Source organism: Coturnix japonica, chromosome 2 (genome assembly GCF_001577835.2).
Source record: "Coturnix japonica isolate 7356 chromosome 2, Coturnix japonica 2.1, whole genome shotgun sequence".
In the NCBI taxonomy this organism is placed as follows: Eukaryota; Metazoa; Chordata; class Aves; order Galliformes; family Phasianidae; genus Coturnix; species Coturnix japonica.
Window position 1 is genome coordinate 22,827,817 of NC_029517.1, and position 19,576 is coordinate 22,847,392.

Consider the following 19,576-nt stretch of genomic DNA (forward strand, 5'->3'; position numbering starts at 1 on the left):
TGACTGCTTAAGCCATTAATGAACAGGCACTGTTTTTTGTATGTTTGTCTCTAGGACACATCCTCATACATACATATGCATGCCTACTAGCACAATTTCTGTTAATAGGCTTCAGCGTTCATTTGCCACACAATTTTAATAAGGCTGTTTTTGTTGTTGTTGGTGGTTTGTGTTTGTTTTTCATATTCACTCAAAGCACAATCCATCAAGTTAAACCTAGGACCTTTATTCCGCATAATAGTCAATGTTTATAAACAGCAAATAGTGATTATTATGCTCATTAATAAAAGTTGCAGTCCTTTACTAATGCATGGGCCTCCTGAGCATCCCTGAACAGGATCAGCCCAAATAAATTCTATCCTCACACCTGGTAGCAAACATGCAGACTATCCTCTGTGACTTGTGATTCTGGAAGCCCTTTGGTAGGAGAGGAGTATAATCAATTTGACAGACACTGAATGAAGACAATTTATGGAGGGAGCATTCTTAACAGTATGGTTAGTAGTTGCCCAGGAATCATGCTGAACTGTATAGGAACTCCTCACTCAAATCCAGCAGCAATCCGTTCTGAAAAATCCTGCTTTTAACTGCACCCAAAGATTTATCAGCAGATACTATGGCACTTTTGTTATTCTGTCCATTTTAGTTACAAAAATATATTTTCCTTTCCCAGCTGAAAACAGACATATTTTCTTCAATTAGTCATTCAGGTATCACAGCTAAGTATTTAAAATTAGATAACCTTCTTTAAAACATATATTTTATTTAAATAATAAAGATTTAAGATGAAATTGAATTGACTGATGAAAAATGCTATTTCTTACTACCATATCTTCCCTTACAGCCTACTCTTCTTTGAAGGATACTGTATTCCATATCAGAGTAATTGGAGTTCTGTCACACGGAAAAAGATTAGTTATGTTTAATGGCATTTTTAGCTCTACAGATTTATATCCTCCTCAGAACAATCAAAATCACGCTTCATTGCTTCATCAGGCATTCCATTCTAGGAAACTACAGGAAATTGTCATACCTTCCTGAACTTTTCCATCTGCTTATAAAGATCTGGATCCAGCTCCTGAGACACATCTTTCATCCAAAGCAGAGCTCCTCTGTATTCAGTCCGATACTGTTCCATGCGATTTACTGTCAGCCACGTGTCTGAGATGGCCCTATATCTGAAAGTCTCCACTTCTTGATACAACCTAGTCAAAGGAGCACGCAGTGCTAATCTGGGGGAAAACAAGAAGAAACGAAGGAAGTCATTCCACAAAGGCATGCAAATTAATATAATTACTGATAATTTGCTAGTAATCAAAACAAAAAAATTGAAAAAAAAATCATTTAATTTTCACTCTTGTGTTCAGACAGTTGTACAGATTATTTGGGAACATACATGAAGCTGATAGTTTTGTATGCATATTGTGTTTCAGGTTCTAGAAAAGTAGCAGCCTTTCACAGTTTCTTTCACTTACTCAAGCTAGTAGAAAAGAAACTTTTCCTAATCTGTGTATTTTATTTCGCTAAAATGCTTAGGTTTACTTTTTAAACTTTCCTCTTTGCAAGTTGCATTTAACAAGTGTAAGAATATACCTGGGGTATTTTGTATTACTGAATACACACCACAGATGCAGCAGGATAGTCATGTTAAACCACAAAAAAAGCATTTCTATTAGCGTTTAATCTTCACATGTACATGTAAACAAAGAAATGATCCATCAGGTGCCTAATTAGCTGATTTCTTTTCCTTTACTTTGAGGAATCCAAACAATTCTTTTGAAGGATATTTATCTTCAGGAAGGTTTTAGGGATTTTTTTAAATGTTTGTTCCAGATACTGCACTTTGGAGAGGCAGCAGGGGACACTGTTGTCTTCCCTATGCCATCAATTCAGCTCCCAATGGGATCTCAGACTAGACAGAATTTCTCCAACTTTTGCCATGCTTCCATCTGCCGCTTCTGCTTTCCTGTTTCTTGCCAGCAGCCACCTCGCTGGAATGGGTTCAATCAGTTCCACACCAGGGTAGAGCTAGTTTAATTTGTCACTTAGGGACTTCCTAGACCCACAAGAATTTCTAATTTCAGCTCCAATAGCCAGCAAATTTCATTTACTTGATCTCCAGATTGCTACTGGCGTTCAACATAAGTAACAACTATCCTCACTCCAAGATGAGCTTGAAGATGGCTCAAGAAGAAAAGAAAGACAAACATCTGTTTTATTTTTATGGGAAATTATTTTAAACGATGTCATAAGTGCACACCAAGTAAGAGATACAATAAAATGTGAACTTTTTTCTGGGTCTTTTTTGGGTATAATTCTACAAACACCTCACCAGTCATTCAAAGGAAAATTTCACTTTACACAGACAGATCATACAGTGTGATTTGTGAAAAATGCTCAGCTATTTAAAAAAGCAAATCATTAGGGGTTTTTGCTCAAAGATACCTTACATCTGTTCCGAAGATCTTACTCATGGCTGTTCCTGGATGTGCTAATGACCAAACTGTAGTCCATGATAAACATGAAATTCTCAGTACTTGGTAGGTGATGTTTTATTTTGAGCCAAACAGTTGTACTGCTCAGCTAAAGTTGGAAAGCGTCATGATAACTAAAAGTCTAGAGAATTTGATTTTTACTTTGTCACAGAACTGAACTTTCCCTTCTGACTGACAGAAAATTTAAAGCTTTCATAGTACTAACATAAAAAAAACACACACAAAAAATATCCACAAAACCAAAATTGTCCACACAATAAAACCTAACAACATCAAGTACTGTTGCTTTTAAACCCATTGAAAAAGCACAGCCAGTGAGACACCAAGAAATCTATGGAAAAGGAAAAGTTTATGCATTTCTGTGTCCCTCTGTATCCTTCAACTTCTACTAACTTGCTCCTACCCAATCTACTAAGGTCAGCAGGATGTTTTCTTGGGGTTCTTTCTGTAAGGTTAAAGCAGGAAATGGCTTTTTTTTTACTTGAGGTGTGAGACTCTATGGTCCAGAAAAAGCCACCTCCTACCCCTCCCAGACCTAGACACCTCCCACAGCAGGATTGCTGCAGTATTTTTCCACACAATAAGAACTGCAGCTAATCAGGAGAGAGATCTGAACCAGCTCCTTTACTGTCCCACTGCTAGAAAGGCCATGCAGATAGCACCTGTATAGCTTCAGAACTGCTGAGCTGAACAGGCATATGTGGAGGAATCTGGAGATCCAGACATACAGCAGGCTCATGGAACAGAGAACAGACCTGGTACAAGTACTCACAGCAAGCCAGAAATATTGTCCATATTTCAGCAGTTTTGGTCAATTGCAAATTTCTTATCGCTTTGTTATAGCTATGTGTATCTATAGAGGTAAAATAAGTTATAGCAATGATGAATCAACTATCATTATTCCCTGTGATCAGCTGGTAATTCTGACATACATACCTTTGCTGAGAAGAAAAGCAGAGGGCCTTTCCTGTTGCTTGCATCATTTTTCCCGCTCTTGTTTTATCCTGAGAACCCTGTGATCGAAGAAATTTCCCCAATTCATTTTCTTCCTGAGACAGAACTAATGAAAAATAAACGAGTGATCAAACATGTTATTTAAAACGTTACTAACAGCTTTTTAACTGGCCTAGCATCAAATAGATTAAGTCGCTCCAAATCCAAGCAGCACAGAAAAAACTAATTTCATGGAATTCCTGAATTTATAAATCAGAATGTTTAACGAGTTTCCTGTACTTAACAAGAATCACAAAATTTTGTCAGTTCCAAAAGTCAATAAAGGAACATGATACCTTCTTCTTCTACAAGAAAAAATAAATCATGGTTGGATTACATAAAGGACCCAAAAGTGGCTCAACTGTAGTATCCTTTTGCCTTTCTCTCTCTTTAAAAATGAAAAATTTTAAAAAATATCCTTTTTTAGTACCAGGACTACTTCAGTTGATCTTAGGTTATTTACACTGAAGCAAATATTTAGTTACGCTACTCAAAGCTTTTTCAGTTGTTTTTCATCTTGGTCCTTGTTTTTCAAGATTGACTACAACTGACTTTTTTTTTTTTATTATGAAAAATCTAGTACTTCATGTTAAATATAATCTACTTTCAAATTACTCTGCCACATCATTTTTAGAACTCAAGAATTTTTCACATTTTAAATAATATTTTTGAATTTGTTTTTTTAAATAAGCAGATGAACAAAAGCAAATGTTTATATATCAACATGTTGGCTACTCTCAGTTTGGAATTTCTATGATCTCACATCGTTACAAAAACATTTCATGGTGGCCTCATCTAACAGTCCTTCAAAGTGTCTGTCTTCAATAGCACCTATTTCTTCCCAGCTCAGTGAGGAGAATGCTCCAATACAATGAAAGATGTTATGAAGTCCTCTTGTCATTCTGGTAAATGTTGACAATCAAATCATTGTAGACTTGTAGCATACTACGACAGGGTATGCCGCATGCACATCTTTGTGTAGGAAATTTCACCTACTAGTGTGAAATACATCTTGAACTCCAATACACTACTGTATTAACAACTTTACTTTAGTATCCTAAAGCATCATTTCTGAACAACTTCTTTGGACAGGCAAAAAAAAAAAAAAAAAAAGGAAAGTGAAGAAAATATGTGTGAAATTGAACAGAAAAAAGTAAATGAAAAGGTGTTTCCAAAGTTGATTCACTTTTCTAGTCCAGAAACCACAGCAGCAGAGAGTCAAAAATATTAATGGGAGAGATGTATGATGGGAGCTGTTTGAAACTTCCCAAATGAGGTTCCTGTCTCTCACTAATGACTACTACTAATTAATGTCTACCTGTTGCAATTAAGTTAGCATCATCAAATTCATCATAATAGCATGGAACTGTTAATTATAAAACTAGTAATAAGACCAATATTCTTCATAGTCAATCTTGATAAAAACACAAGAATTCAGAAGAGTTAGAATTTCTAACGCAAGACAGTTCTGAATTTAATGTAATGGGAAAAAAACTTAAATCAAGCTATCCCCATAATTGTTGCTCTGTATCACTGTATAACATCAAACATAAAACATAACATGAACTTGAAGATCTATAAACAATTAAGAGTCTACATTTAGGTGTCTGCAAGGAACATTATCTTTAATTTTAACTAGGATTAAAGCAGTGTTTCCCCATTTCCATTTTTACTTTTTCACTTGTTAGATGATTTCATACTGCAAATCTCCTTATCATTTTAACTACTGCATTTGATCATACTTACAACAAATCCTTTTTTGATAAAGTTCTATTGCTTTCAACAACTCCATACATGTTCTCTGAATTGAATGGAACAGCTGGAATTGAAACAGAATAAACAAAAAGATTCTTTTTTAAGAGTATTCAAGAAACACTGAAGATTAAAACACAAAGAAGAGCTTATCTTAAATTTTGTTGAAATTACTAGGAAATTGTATTTTCTTCTTGAATTTTGTGTAACCTTTCCAGTTTGAAACTGTATTTGCCTTGTTAATTGTGTATTTCTTTCAATCACATTATTCATTGAAACCATATAGACAGATCAGTCAAAACATACATAAGGAAAATACAGACAAAAAACATTTTGGAAACAGGCCACACAAATGATATTTAACCAAGGTACTAAGGATTTGTTTTGTAATTAATATCTTTCAATACATATGAAGACGTACTGATCTTTGTTCTTGAATACACTCCAACAAAACAAAGTGCCTGTCAGCAGTTTCACTGAATTATTATTCACATATTAAGGGGCAATAAATACATTAAATTTTTAATACCACTAAGTAGAGTGGAACAAATTCATATGGGTGTGCCAACAGTAAAATTCTTGATTTTAAACTGGACATCTGACTGTCACAGCTCTGGTTTTCCAACCAAATTGACAAAGCAGCAGTTTCCCAATAAAGTACAGAAAAAAACATCAGTCTTGATTAAGTTCAGAGAATTAACAGGAAAACAGAAATTACCACTCTTTCTTTCTATTCATCTAAAATCTTCAGACTGCAATTTAAACTTCAACTTTGCTATATCAAGTGTTAACAGCAAAATGGACTGCTGGCACAGTAACTGTCATCCTTTGGCACCTGCTTAACCTCCTGTATGTATACTAGGATCTTGTCTTTGAAGAAGACAGCATTACTCACAGTTGAAAAGATGTTGAAGTTAAAACATTTTTCCTTTTTTTTCTTTTCTTAAATCTTGTAAACAAATTACCCTACTTATAATCCCATATGAAGTAACAAAGCATCCTGTCTGATGAATCAGCAACACAATAAGCACAGCACAAACTCAGGTGCATATATTTATAAAATACTGTTTCAGTCCCTCTAGCTTGTTTCACAGCAATACTTTCCACTTTAAACCTGTCATGAAAACCTCATACATGCCCCGTATCCTCTAAGACATATCAGTTATCACTACCACAGTCAGTCTACAAATATTTGTGTGTTGTAAAAGTTGCTTGTATTTCAGCTTTAACACATAAATCCTGAGAATCCTAATTCAACTATTTTCTAAGAAAAACAGTGACACAAAACAGACCATTACACTACAACACGAATGAAATTCAGCTGGACATTATCTTGGTTATTACACTTTGGAAGTCCATTCTCTATCTTTTTTTGATTTTGTCAAAGCTGTTGAAGCTCTTCAGTTTGTAGAACCTTAGCTCTTTTTCAGTGTGGCTGAAGGTACTGACATTTGGGACTGTATTTGTCACACAGTAGGATTCCTTCTCTCAGTTATTCTTTAAAGAATCAGATGCTGCCTTTTTGCATGCTCAAAAACAGTAATCTGTACAAAAGCCTTAGAGAGCAGACTGCACTATGTAACAATTCCTGATAATAAACAAAGGATGACCTCTTGTTCCTCTTGACAACAAAGAAGAAAAAGCCTGCCACCAAAACCTGAAAATAGGTATGAATATAAATTTTTGTCTTACAAAAATGCCACTATATTCCTCGTGTCTCCCTAAGTACTTTTGCCCAAAATTAGAAAGGATACTATACAAAAATAATGACAATAATCTATATACATTATTATATCATATGTATAGGTACCTATCTTAGACGCTTGATGGAAATGAAAACATCTAAGAAGTTATGAGAGAACAGTTATTATGTAGACATTACAAACCTCTAGTTTTGCATCCAGATCTGCATCTGAAGCCACAACATGTTCATCTTCTTTTTTTCCTGTGACTTTTATAAGGGTTTGCTTTGTTTTCCAGTATTTCTGTTGCATTTTATTAACCACAGATTTTTCTTGGCTTTGAGCATATTGATCATAAAATTCCCTTGGATAATTGCTAAAATATTAAGAAACAAAATAACAGAACTTCAATATGATGCTCAAAAAGTAAGTCTAACAAACTATATTAATACATTTACATCCAGAATTTTTCATGTATATGCAGGCATGTATATTGTAATATGTATCTTATGCATTAGTAACAAAGTTATTAAAGCAGTAAAGTTCCACCAATATTTCCTATTCTCTTTTGGAAAACAATACACTGCATTTTATCTGAATGTCCTGGGCATGTAATATTGCCAAATAATCAATTCCTAAGAAATCTCTGCAATGTATTATGGTATAATTTATAAGCCCTGGAATTAAAATCTCATTTTTATAACAATATATACATAATATACAATACATACATAACAAAAAAGTTTAAAAGAGCAATAGTAGAACTGTTAACTAGACAGTAATTTTCATGCCATTTCAACTGTATCAGGATTTCACAAAGGTCATTTAAAGAATGTCAGCTAAAGAATGAAATTACAATCTTTACTTTCATTTTTTAAAATTGAATAAATAATTAAAAATAAAGAATATTTGTCCCTTTTGAGTAGGCTATGTGAAAAATAGGAAGCTCACTTCTTTCACTGTGCAAAGAATAAGTGACAAACGTAGGCACAAAACTGATAATTTCTTTTTTCAACCGCAAGAGGGATGGGAAATTTTTACTGGCAGAAGATTCTACATTACATTCCTATAGCAAACCCAATAAAAAAATATAAACACAAACTGCATATTCCATGATATATTTATACCATATGAAACATAGAAAATACAATCTCTCAATGAAATCTTGATCTCTTTCAGTAACAATTATCCCACTATTAATTTCTGCAGAAGTATGTATCCTTTCCCTTATTGTATAAATTAAGATCTGCAAAATCACTGCAGCTTATGAGAAATAATTGGTTGTTAAGATGTAATGTATTAAACGGACTACAAAAATTAAAGTCTTTGGTGCACATATCCCTAAAAAGGGTGGCAGCGCTACCCTACACAGTTATTAATGATGGAGTTTGACCTGAAAAGGAACTTTGCTCGACAGGCATACGCTATTTGCATCATATGTATTTCTGCACAATCATTATACATACTCTGGCAATTAAAGCCTATCAAATTAGGTCAGACCTGTACTGACCTGACAGATGTAGCACCTATAAAAGAAAAAATTTACAATATCTAATAAATGACAAGGACGTTTAGATCCCTGCCAAATCCCCCTGAATTATGAGAAAGCAGAATACAATAGTTTAACTAATAAGAACAGTGTTATACTACCTTAAAGAAGAAAATAAATAAAGAAAGAGGTAAAACTGAACCAATTATGTGGCAGTATTAAGGCTCTAGCTGTGTGCCAGTTATGTGTTTTAACCTGCTACAGCTGTGCAAACAACTGGTATCTCAGTTCAGTGGTCAAATGAAGAAAACACCATAACTCATTTGATGTCAACCAGCCTTAATAGCTGCCTTGTTTGAGATCACTGGAAATTCTGATGACATGGTGGGAAGAATAAAAATGAGCTGTTAATGCAAGGTCACAAAAAAGAAAAAGTTCTGGGATTAGTAGAGATTCCTGAATTAGACAGATAAAGAAACTGGAGGAAGATGAAGAATACAATCATTTACCACAGACAAATTCAACTACTAATATAATTTGGAGAAATATCTAGCTCCTGCTCATTCTTATACAATGGTTGCTCATAAACTAATGCCTCCTATTTCAATATGCCGGCCTATGTCTTCAGAGGCAGATGCTGGTGGTAAGGCAGTAGAGACTGAACCTCCCCAGCAATGTTCTCTTACATGTTGTTGCCAGGAGACAGATGGCAGAAGAGGGGCAGTCTGACAAAATGGCATCTCGTGGAAGTGCTTATGAAGCAAAGGTGTGGAATAGCATCCCTCCATGTGGAAAAAATGGCACCCAATAACATTAATTCCGTGGAAGTAAATAGGAGGCATTACTTCCAGAGTGATCTACATAAAGCTTTCATTATCTAATGAAATATTTGGTGAATAATTTTTACTGGTAGGCTTTTGTCAATACCTTTTAAATTGGATTTTGTGCCAAACAATCATGGATATATTTAGGCTTCACTAAACAATAAATATAACTACAAGAATGATCTAGTTTCATTTGGTTGTTAACGATAACAGCAGATACATCTCTTGAAATAAGATGGCTTACATACTTCCTACCATTAGGTAAAAAATTTCTAACACATGAAGTTTTCAGCCATGTAGTCAAGTCACTTGTTTTTCCATTTTTCAATAACGTGGCAATTTTTCACTTTATATTTTCATTCTTTTTCAATAAAATATCTAGTAATGACTTCATATAAATACTAGATGCCAGAACACAACGCACAATAGACCCAGGCAGTGACAAATCAACATGCCAAACACTGTTACCTCTTCAGAATAATAAAAAATGATGAAGGCACTTACTACTTATGACCATCCATGTTTCCTATGTTCTTCAGACACTAAATAAAATAAGAAATTATCAGTTAATACAAATATCTTTAAAATATAATTATTGTGTTAAACAGTAGGAACACTGCTTTTTCACATAGAAAAATTACGATGTTGTAGCATCTTGCATATCATGTTATGACAAATTTTCCCATTTGTAGACCAAATGCTTTCCTCGTGGAACACGCAATTCTTACCTGTATCTATGGCACACATTTATATGGCGTTGCTGTTTTCTATATTTTAGTAACTCTTCTAGTAAAACAATTTTACCTGGCATAAATTCAGCAATTTTTGACTCAGCAAGCCCAAAGTTTACATGTTATGCATAATCCTCAATAAAGCTTTTTTTCCCCTAAAATTTTAGTCACAATACAGTTCAGCTACTTGTTTCACCAATGCCCCACTGATCTACTTTTGAGAAAAAACAGCTTTGTCATGTCCCAAGCCATGGATGTGAAATTTAACCACCAGATGGTTTTTCTTAGAAGGGCACCATAATTCCTGTGGACAGAATATGATTTGCATGTGTTTAGATTTTAAATTTTAAGTTATTATCTCCAGTTTGGATATGCAGTGAGCTGTCCAGATGGCATGTGCATCATCAGCAATGGAGCACACTCCTTCTAGGCCAAATTCACAAATCAAGCCAGACACTTCTTATAAATAAAAAAGAAGGAAAAACCAACAAAAACACAACAGAAAACAGCACCTGGCATTTCCTCTGTTGCTTTCAGAGCGGACTCTCTGCACTAATCAGGGAGAGAATGAACAGGGACTACAGTGGGGGGTCATGATTGCCATTACAGCTAACAAGGTGCTGCTTGAAGACAGGATGACAAGCACTGAAGTGGAAATGGGACTGGCACAGATTGCAGGGATTCGGACACAGCGATGCAAACCTGAGCACTTCCAGCAACTGCGAAGCACATGTACTCCCATTTGCAGTCAAAAAGAGCCAAATCTCAGATTCTGGATTCTAGCCTCTCTGCTCTCTGTACCTGTGAAACTTCCTGGCAAAGTTCCACATGATGCTGGATGATCATATCAGAGCAGGATATTTTCCTGAAATGAATTTTTGTGAAGTGCTCATAAGTGCTGCAGGAGAGATGGTGAGAAAATTCATCATCCTGCCTTCCAAGCAGAGTTAAATGGTAAGGCCAACGACCAAATAACAGAGAGGAAGAAAGAAAGAACTGCTTTGGATTGCTGTTTGCTTTACAGCACTGACATGTCAAACAACGTGCAGAATGGACAGCAACAGGTATGGCTTTGTTTTAGTTTTTAGAGTCATAAAGCACAGGCAATTCCAGTTTTCTAATACCTGTCTCAACTTCATTGTTTAAATACAGGTCCTCCTTAAGTCAACATGTGCAAGAGATAGGAACACGGGATTTGGCTTGATTAAATACCCATGACTCAGTTACTAAGCAGCACGCTTGGTTTAACAGGAAGCAAAGAACAGCCTATCTGGGTAAAATGATATGCACATGATGTGGAACAAAGTGTAGCTACCAACAAGGGGAACGGGTCTCATGCACTGACCTTAAATACTGTACATGCTCACCTTACTCTCCTAGAAACCAGCAACCTTAAAAATAAATAAATAAATAAATAAAAGAGATAAGGTGACACTGAACACTCATTTTGCAAGCACAGCTCACATTCTTTTTTCCTAAATATCTGACCTTATATTCGACTCTGAGGTCTTTCCATATGTATTCCAAGTCCTACACTGCATCCCTATGCCCTCTGTGCGGTATTTTTGTGGTTTTGAGTGCCTGAAGACTGTATCAATGCTACGAAAATGAAGGCATGTGCCTCTGTGTGACATCAAGGCACATGAGAAGTTTGAAGCTTCAAGGCCTGCTGAAACAGTTTGGTATGGTCATATAGGATGGTGTCTTACCTACGCTGGCTGCTAGAAATGGTTCTTGGCATGCAGTATCACTCAGATCACACTGAGAGAAAGGTCCCAGAGAGCTCATAATAAGCTCATAAAGCCTGCCAGGGAGACTGCGGCAGTTAAACAGAGGGAATCAAAAGCAGCACAGTGCTCAAGATCAGTCCCAGTGTCCCTTTTATTTCCAGTGCAGAATCAGCTCTTGGTATGAATGAGAATTCAGGTTGTATGGACAGCTGAGTGAGTACTGGTTTTCAGTGAAAAGAACTGTGGTTGCTCAGAAAGAATCATGTGACTTTTGATTCAGCTTGTGGTTTATCACCTATAATTTCCATCCCGAAGAGTTCCTTGGTACCATTCATTCCAGGTGTTGTTCAAGGAATTTTCATAAAGAAATCAGTTATGTTTCAGCTGAGTTTCACTTCTCCCACCAGCTGGAAAACCAGAATGTCTGCTACAATTTTGCAGTTCTTTTAGCTATTAGTTTAGACCACAAAACTGCACTCAGACTGGGTCCAGTTGATCTCCAATTACACAGAACTTGTAACAAGTTAGGTACACTTGTGAGATATTTGCAGTACTGCATACTAATTTCATTTCATGTTTCAGCATCACAGTTTAGCTTTATTGAGATGGGAAAAGTATTAACACAGACATTAAAATGAAAAACAAAAAGGAAAGCATGGGGATATTTACTTGTGCTGTATGTAGCTGAATGCAGCACTATAGGAATTCTTCTGTTTGTACCTGGAGCGCAACTGCAAATGCACCTTCCCTGAAAACTGCAGTCAAAATTAACCTACACTTTCATGTACTTTAAAATATAAACCTGAACTTATTTTGCCACAGGGAAGTTAATGTGAGAGACTCTAAGACTAAAAAGCGTATCAGGAAATAACATTATGCTGACCCAGAAAATAAATAGCATCTACCACCTCATTGGAAAACTTTTCATTCAAAGAGTTTCCATTACCTTTAATGATAAAGACTGGTGTAACATTCATTATCCCTCTAAGAAAAGATAGGGACACTCTGAATAACACAGAAAAACAAACAAACAAACAAACAAACAAAAAAAAACAGCAGCAAGCATAGGTGCTATGGATCTAAGGTCTTCTGAGTATGTCCATACCCTGCTCATTTGAGAAGTGCTTCCTAGTGTTTTGAGACAGACAGATGCTACCTCAGCTCCAGCTTTAAACCTAAGCTGGCCTGATCCGCAAGGAATCTACCTGGAAGTCAAGGGATCACAGAGCTAGATCACCCATCTCTGTATGGAACTGGGGCCTTATCAGCCCTACTGATCCCCTCAACCTGAAAAGCCCCAGGAGGCCTCAACATTACATTTTGCAATCCACTGTGTGTAGACTGGCACCAGAGAGGCCTGCATCCTGGCAGCTTGGACCTGGCACAGTCACTGGCCCAGACACTGAAATAGCACCAAGCTGTTTCTAAGCTCAGCCTGGCTTTAAAAGCAGCAGAGCCACATTCACACCATTACGCTGCCAGAGCTAACAAGGTGTGCTGGAACCAAGGTTGCCTGCACGCAGCCAGCCATGACATCTCTGCACCTGTGGTGGTTTGTCTGGGTTGTAGGCTATTTACCCACGAAGTATTTTCACAAGTAGCCAAAATGGCTGGAATGCACTAAGAACTTCATAATACTGCTGGCCTACTGCATCACACTACTTTCCTACCATGATATTATAGTAGCCACGATGCTGGAAGGAATTGGAGACACTTGCAAAAGGCACTTCTGTTCCACGTGACTATGGAAAATCCTGTTTCTCTGCACCCTCCTAAACTATTTCAGTAAATGACCATCATTCTCTGCAAACAGGAAAATGCTAGCTTGGTGTATGAATGATTAAGTCTTTAGCATTCCCTAAGCTTCCCTTCCATCTTATTCTCTGTGTGACTGCCTTGCTTCTCTTTTTCACTTTTATTATATTACAGTTTGTTTCAGCATGGGTTGTCTGGTTTCCCAAGAGCCGAACAACATTATCTATTATATTAACATAACTCAGAAACATTTAACATTCACTGGGAAAGAAAAATTAAGAAGTGTCACGTGGCAAGGTGAAATTAAGATCTTAATGTTCTCAGAGTTATGTGGAACTTTAAAAACAAATAAATCTTTTCCCCTTGTTCAAACATCTGTTCTTGGCTGAGCATTGCTTACGTAGCTCTTACACTAATCCTCAGTCAACAGATCCTATAGGAGAAAGCAGGAAGCAACAAGAGACCACAAACAGGAATCTTTCAACCGTGAAGACTGAAACTAAAACAGTGGGGATTCAATCACAACTTCTTAGGACTAAGAGATAAGCTCAAATCCTTGCACAGCTGTTACAAGTGCTGATCTAAAGATGAAATTTAGCATCCAAAAATGACCTAACACAGCCACGTAGGATAGCAGGTAATTGAACAGTATATTCTTAGATGCATCTAGAAGCAAAAGAATGAAACAACAGAATGAGAGGCAGAACAGAATTCAGCAAGCCTGACGTGAAGTAGCGTGTCCATGAGAAAGAACAGATGGGTTTGCACTTTTACTGATAGTCAGCACTATGCTCTCAGTTTACTGTCCTCTCAGTGCAGCTGAAGCATTCTGAAGGTCTTCTAGTTCCATCAAACTCCCTGCACTTTAAAGTCCCCATGCCTTATAACTACAAACACGGAAGAAACATATGTTGTAGTTCTTCACTTAGAAGTTTTTATTGAAACAGTACTTTTCCAATAAACTTCTAATACTGTAATTAGTACAGTTGAACTAAACAACAACAACAAAAAACAACAGAAAAGAACTTATAAGAGTTCTGTATGCAAAAGAGTGTTAGTTTCATTTACGTAAAATAACCTCATGGGAAGAAAATCTGTGATCTGCTTAGGTGAGGGAAGCAATACCATCTGTGCCTCTTCAGCAGCTACTGGCTGACAACTGGTCTTCTCTCCTCTGCTCCCTGAGAGCTGTGATCAAACTGATACAAGGAAATGGGTCTCCAAAGCAAGGAGCACTCCCACTGCGAGCAGCAGCTTAGGCAGGCCACAATTCTGTCTTCTACAGCCTGCCTACAAACATGCAGACCCAACAAGTCAGGAGCTTCAAACCATCACTTTGCCTTTTGCAATGACAGAGCAGCCTATGGCTCTGAATTATACACATTGTCAACACATGAAAACAGTGAAAACTGGGGTCAGGGTCTATATAGGCATTCCGTATCAAGATTATACAGCTAGACTTACTAGTATAATGATCAGTCTGACTACTGCCACTATAACTCAAATAAAATGAGTTAATGTTGATATGACAAATGACAAGACTTATTTTTTCCTCTAAAGCTCTTAAAACTCACCACTGATGTTCTAATCCCTCTGAATCATCCATGCTTAGCTTTAAATCCGCACTTTCATTCAGTTAGTCTACTCAATGATGTATTTTTTTATTACTTCAGAAAGTCTGCAGAGCTGTTGTGCAAGCACAGCATTAGAGTTCCTTCCATCCACTACAACTTTTTGCCTATTCCTTCACCTTCAGGTATATCTTATGTTTTGTCCGCAACTTCTCAGAAGAAACTGCAGTCTTACAAAGGAGATGTATAAACGAAATTACTCTTTCAACTCACTTCAGGAGCTGAAATCTAAAAAGATGTTTAATGCATTTGTAACAGAAGCACCAGGAAAGCAGCATCCTTTACACAAAGAAGGACTGCTGAAGTTTTCCAGCAGCTGGGTACTGAGAGTGAAATAAATTTGTGCTGTTTGACCTCCTTCATGTAATTGGAGTACAGCACAACTCTAAACTTCCGCATAGGCCACTAACAGAATCCCCAAGGAGCAAGTGGGAGCACCTAAACCAGAACCCTACCAAACTATATGGCTAAGTCATGCAGAAAGAACACTCCTATACTTCGCTTCTATTAGAACTGGGATTTCATGATGGTCAGTCAAGCTACCAAGGAAACAGATTCACCAGCATATTCATTAACACTGTGCACAGGACACAGCACACAATGTAAGTGCACTGGAACCAGTTTTCTCTTTCACTGCAAACACTTCTGAAACTAACACTTATGGATTTACAGATCTACCCCATTTCTCTTTCTCTCTTAGGAAAGACTGACAAAAACATTTTATTTATGTGTCTTGATCCTTTAAGGCCTCAAGACAAGAAATACTACCAACACAACTAGACATGCAAAGCAAACCACAGAGCCAACAACGAAGTAGAAATTGAAGACTGTTTTACAGAGTTAGATTGAGCCTAAATAACACCCTTTGCTATGTTTTTCAGTCTGATCAATTGCAGGCAGAACAAACCACAGTAATAAAAGTAGGCATCATAAATGACCACGATTCTGTGATTAAGGACTTGAATCATCAGAAGTTATGCACAGTGTATGAAGAAATCTGGAGGTCTGGGTCTTCACTTTGTAGCAGTACCTGGGGACCTATCTGCAAATAACAGATCCAGCAAAATTAGCAGAACTATTGACATTAAGTATGTAATGACCCACCTTTCACTATGTTTTAAGTTGACTGTTAACACTTTCTACACAAGGCAGATGACCAACAGGTACTTCATTGAGTTACTTTATTCTACAAACAACTATTATGTGTCTAATGTGGAATAATTATTGCAGAATGCACAATTAAAATAGGAAATTACTCTGCTTAGTTTCCTGATGCAGTCAAAACTGAGGATGATAACCAGTGCCTCATTTCTTTTATAATTAAGTTTTTTATTTTTCTATTCCCAGTACATATGATTTAATAGAAGACTAGTAGATAAGAATAGCAGATAAATACAGTACATTCACACATTAGAAGTTTACCATGCACTTCTACCCAGAACTTGAATACAAATCTAACTGAGCTGCACTGCTTTCTGGTATTAGAGTTGCTAGAGATAAGTTTCAGCTGATGTGAAGATGTGAAAATGTGGCAACATTGCTGAGTTTTTAAAGCCTATTTTTACTCCTATACGAGTGCAAGGACCAGATCAATTGCTGTCATTCCTCTTAATTTTATTTTATTTCTTTTGCATATTGGTTCTATGTGCCTGCCAAACTATACCAAAGAGTATTAAGCCATAAGTGTACAGGCATGGGTAATTCTCCATCTTCTCCGAGCGCAACACAGAGCTGCTTTTTTTGTTTTTTAACAGCAGAGAGAGGAATCCTTAAAATTTTATCTTAAAGATATCAAGAACATAAGAATGGTAACGTGTAGTCACAACATGGTACGTGTAGTCTCAGAGCAAAATATTTCAAATAAATGCTGGTAGATTCACAGTTGGCTGATCAGCAAGTAGACGACTTGCAAGATAAACTGCACACAGAACTTTCACTATTTATATACAGAAAGATTAATATTTAGGCGCACGTAAAACTCATTTTAAACCGCTTCTGATTTTTCAGACGCTGTTTGTGAAATAATACAAGAATGGCACATAGTATCAGCGTGTCCTCAGGCAACGGCTTTCACTTGACGACTAGTTTTCCATTTATATTTGTGAGAACACTGAGCAAAGAATGTCCTCAGGAAAGAACTGGGTAAGTTCTGTAAATAAGTATCGTATGTGTCTCATGGAAGAAGTTGAGTGGTGGGTCTAAGGACACTGAAAAAAGGGGATATACGCAGTCCAGTATTTAATCTCACTCTAAATGCTGATTCACTTCACTTCTCTGAAATTATTAACAAATAGTTCAGTAATACGCATTTGTTCTTCCAGCTTTAAAGTGGTATTTTTAAATTTAGTAGCCAAATACTATAAAGAAAGTGCCATATGGAACACCTGCTGTGCATCGTTTATAGAAGACAATATGAAGACTGTTTCTGTGACACGTTCTACCCATAACCAGTCTAGAGTGCTAACGTCAGGAACCCTTCCCTTTGTAAAGCAGATGGAAAAAGCAGAGGATGTACAAAAACTCATGAAACCTTTTCCACACGTATGCTGTCATAAATATGGTTCTGAAGTTCAAACCAACACCTCTCTCATTTAGATGCCCTATTTGCTGACACCATCAACACTCAAGAGTCTGCCTCTTTCCTTCCTTTTCATCAGTGCAGATGTCAGGAAGCAATCCTATTATACCTGAGGAGGAACAATGCAGGGGTGGGGAATAGGGAAAATAATCTCTACGATTCCTCATTATGATTTCACATTAGTGGGTAAGAAATTTGATTAACGAAACAGGCACAGCATGCACAGCAAAACAAAAAGAGGGTGATCTTCTTTCACTACACTTATAGTCAAGCCCACGATCAATACAATCTACAATATCCCTGACAGATGCTCAGCCCTCTCAACCACTGCGTGATTGCTCTCATTGCCTGGCACACTTGCTGAATGTTTCCTGAGCGGTAGTGATTCCTACAAAGCTACTCACAGGATGGACCTGGGCACTGTTTCAGTGACTGGGAACAGACAGTTCCCAAGTTGACGTAAGTGCTTGCATAACCGGTCAAAATGCCCCTCATTTTGCCATGGCTTACAATAGCCGCAGGAAAAGCTACTGTGAGACTATTGCTAGAAACATGCAAAAGGTCAAATGTCTCCACTGTTCTTGACTACACGGTTCTTCGTTTAACATTCTGCACTCTCCAGGCTTTTGTATTTTAATGCTTCTGCATCATGAGGCGTAACTGTGTCTTCAGAGTGATTCTACAATCAAGCAGTGGCAAAACAAACTGAAGAACCAACTTCAGAGCAATGTTGCTGGAGAAGACTTTTTGATAAAAGTATTAAGAAAGTGTCTTTCAAGATATTTCTTGACGTTTAGCATTAGCTGAGATATTAGCACATCCTTCTGCCAACTCATACCAAAAGCTTTCAACACCAGTTTAAGAGTGACAAGAGCTGTTATTATTCCGCTCTTCCAGAAAACATTACTTTGGAAATCATCAGAACAATTTAGCAGCATTGTAAAGGGTGCAGTAAAGAAGAATGGGTAAGACAGGCGTTTGAGACTACTTAAGGGGAAAAAAAACAACAGCTTTGTAATAGGGTTCAAATGGAATTTTACTTCGCAGTTTGCAACTCACAGCCTCTACTTCCCACAATGATACAATCTTATTGGGAAAAAACAACAACGAACAAGAAGCGTAAAGAACCAATTTTCCATATGGAGAACCGATTTTCTTGACTGTGCAAAACTTTACTAGCATGTATATATGAAACTTGGTTCTCATGAAGGCAATGGAGGAAACCACTTTCATCTAAAAACACTTCTTTCACACTTAAGAAGTAGGCAAATTCCAGCTGCAAGCAACTGACTTTTCACTATGCTGTCTTTTGAACCCCTCTGGAAATAACTTTCACATATGAAGTTTAAACAGAAAAGTAGCTTTAAACCAAGGTTTGGCAGCATTGAACTGCCACATCACCTGCAGATAGAACTTGCCGTGGGAAAAACACAACTGGTTTTACCAGTTATGGCAGTTCACTACGCAGGAGATCCCCATGGCTTTACGCTGAATTCCTTTTGCATCAGTATTACCATAAATCTTAAGGTCATCTAGGTTAAACCAGTAGGCTAGCAGGGTTTTCAAAATGCCTAATGTCGAAATGAGATGATGAGATGTTCCTAGACTTCATGGTAAATACAAGAATCAAAACTGCAGCTCCTCAGTTAGTGCCAGGAAGACAGCACTATCTGGAGGTACTTCACTCCCTGCAACTCTAAGCGGAGCTGAAGATCACCAGGGAAATCAGGTGAAAGACTTAAAACCAAATCCAGCCTACTATTTTCTCTGCCCAACACTTTGGAAAAGTGATTAAACACTTTCAACAACAGCTTTACTGGACCATAACAGCTTACTTCCAAGAAGTTTGCTCTGGAACAAGAGCAAGCCTAAATTAAACTAGATCCTTGTAACACAAAACTGGAAGGAAGAAGGGA

The 19,576-nt window shown here is 37.0% G+C and overlaps 1 protein-coding gene across 10 annotated transcripts in view; it reads right to left on the minus strand.

The window, feature by feature from the left end:
* The window catches only part of ICA1 (islet cell autoantigen 1), a 68,524-nt gene that overhangs the window by 47,719 nt on the left and 1,229 nt on the right, over window positions 1-19,576 (minus strand). For 4 of the 10 annotated variants that reach the window (XM_015853583.2, XM_015853589.2, XM_015853582.2 and 1 more), the window contains exons 2-6: window positions 9,740-9,777; window positions 7,127-7,298; window positions 5,235-5,307; window positions 3,432-3,555; window positions 1,034-1,232 (exon numbers count right to left, since the gene is read on the minus strand). In XM_015853583.2, coding sequence (XP_015709069.1) covers window positions 1,034-1,232; window positions 3,432-3,555; window positions 5,235-5,307; window positions 7,127-7,298; window positions 9,740-9,756 — 585 coding nt within the window. In that variant the 5' untranslated portion in view covers window positions 9,757-9,777. Of the gene's footprint in view, window positions 1-1,033; window positions 1,233-3,431; window positions 3,556-5,234; window positions 5,308-7,126; window positions 7,299-8,432; window positions 8,449-9,739; window positions 9,778-11,311; window positions 11,358-19,576 lie in introns of all 10 variants that reach the window. The other 6 variants (XM_032443156.1, XM_032443153.1, XM_032443152.1 and 3 more) reach the window with 3 other exon arrangements.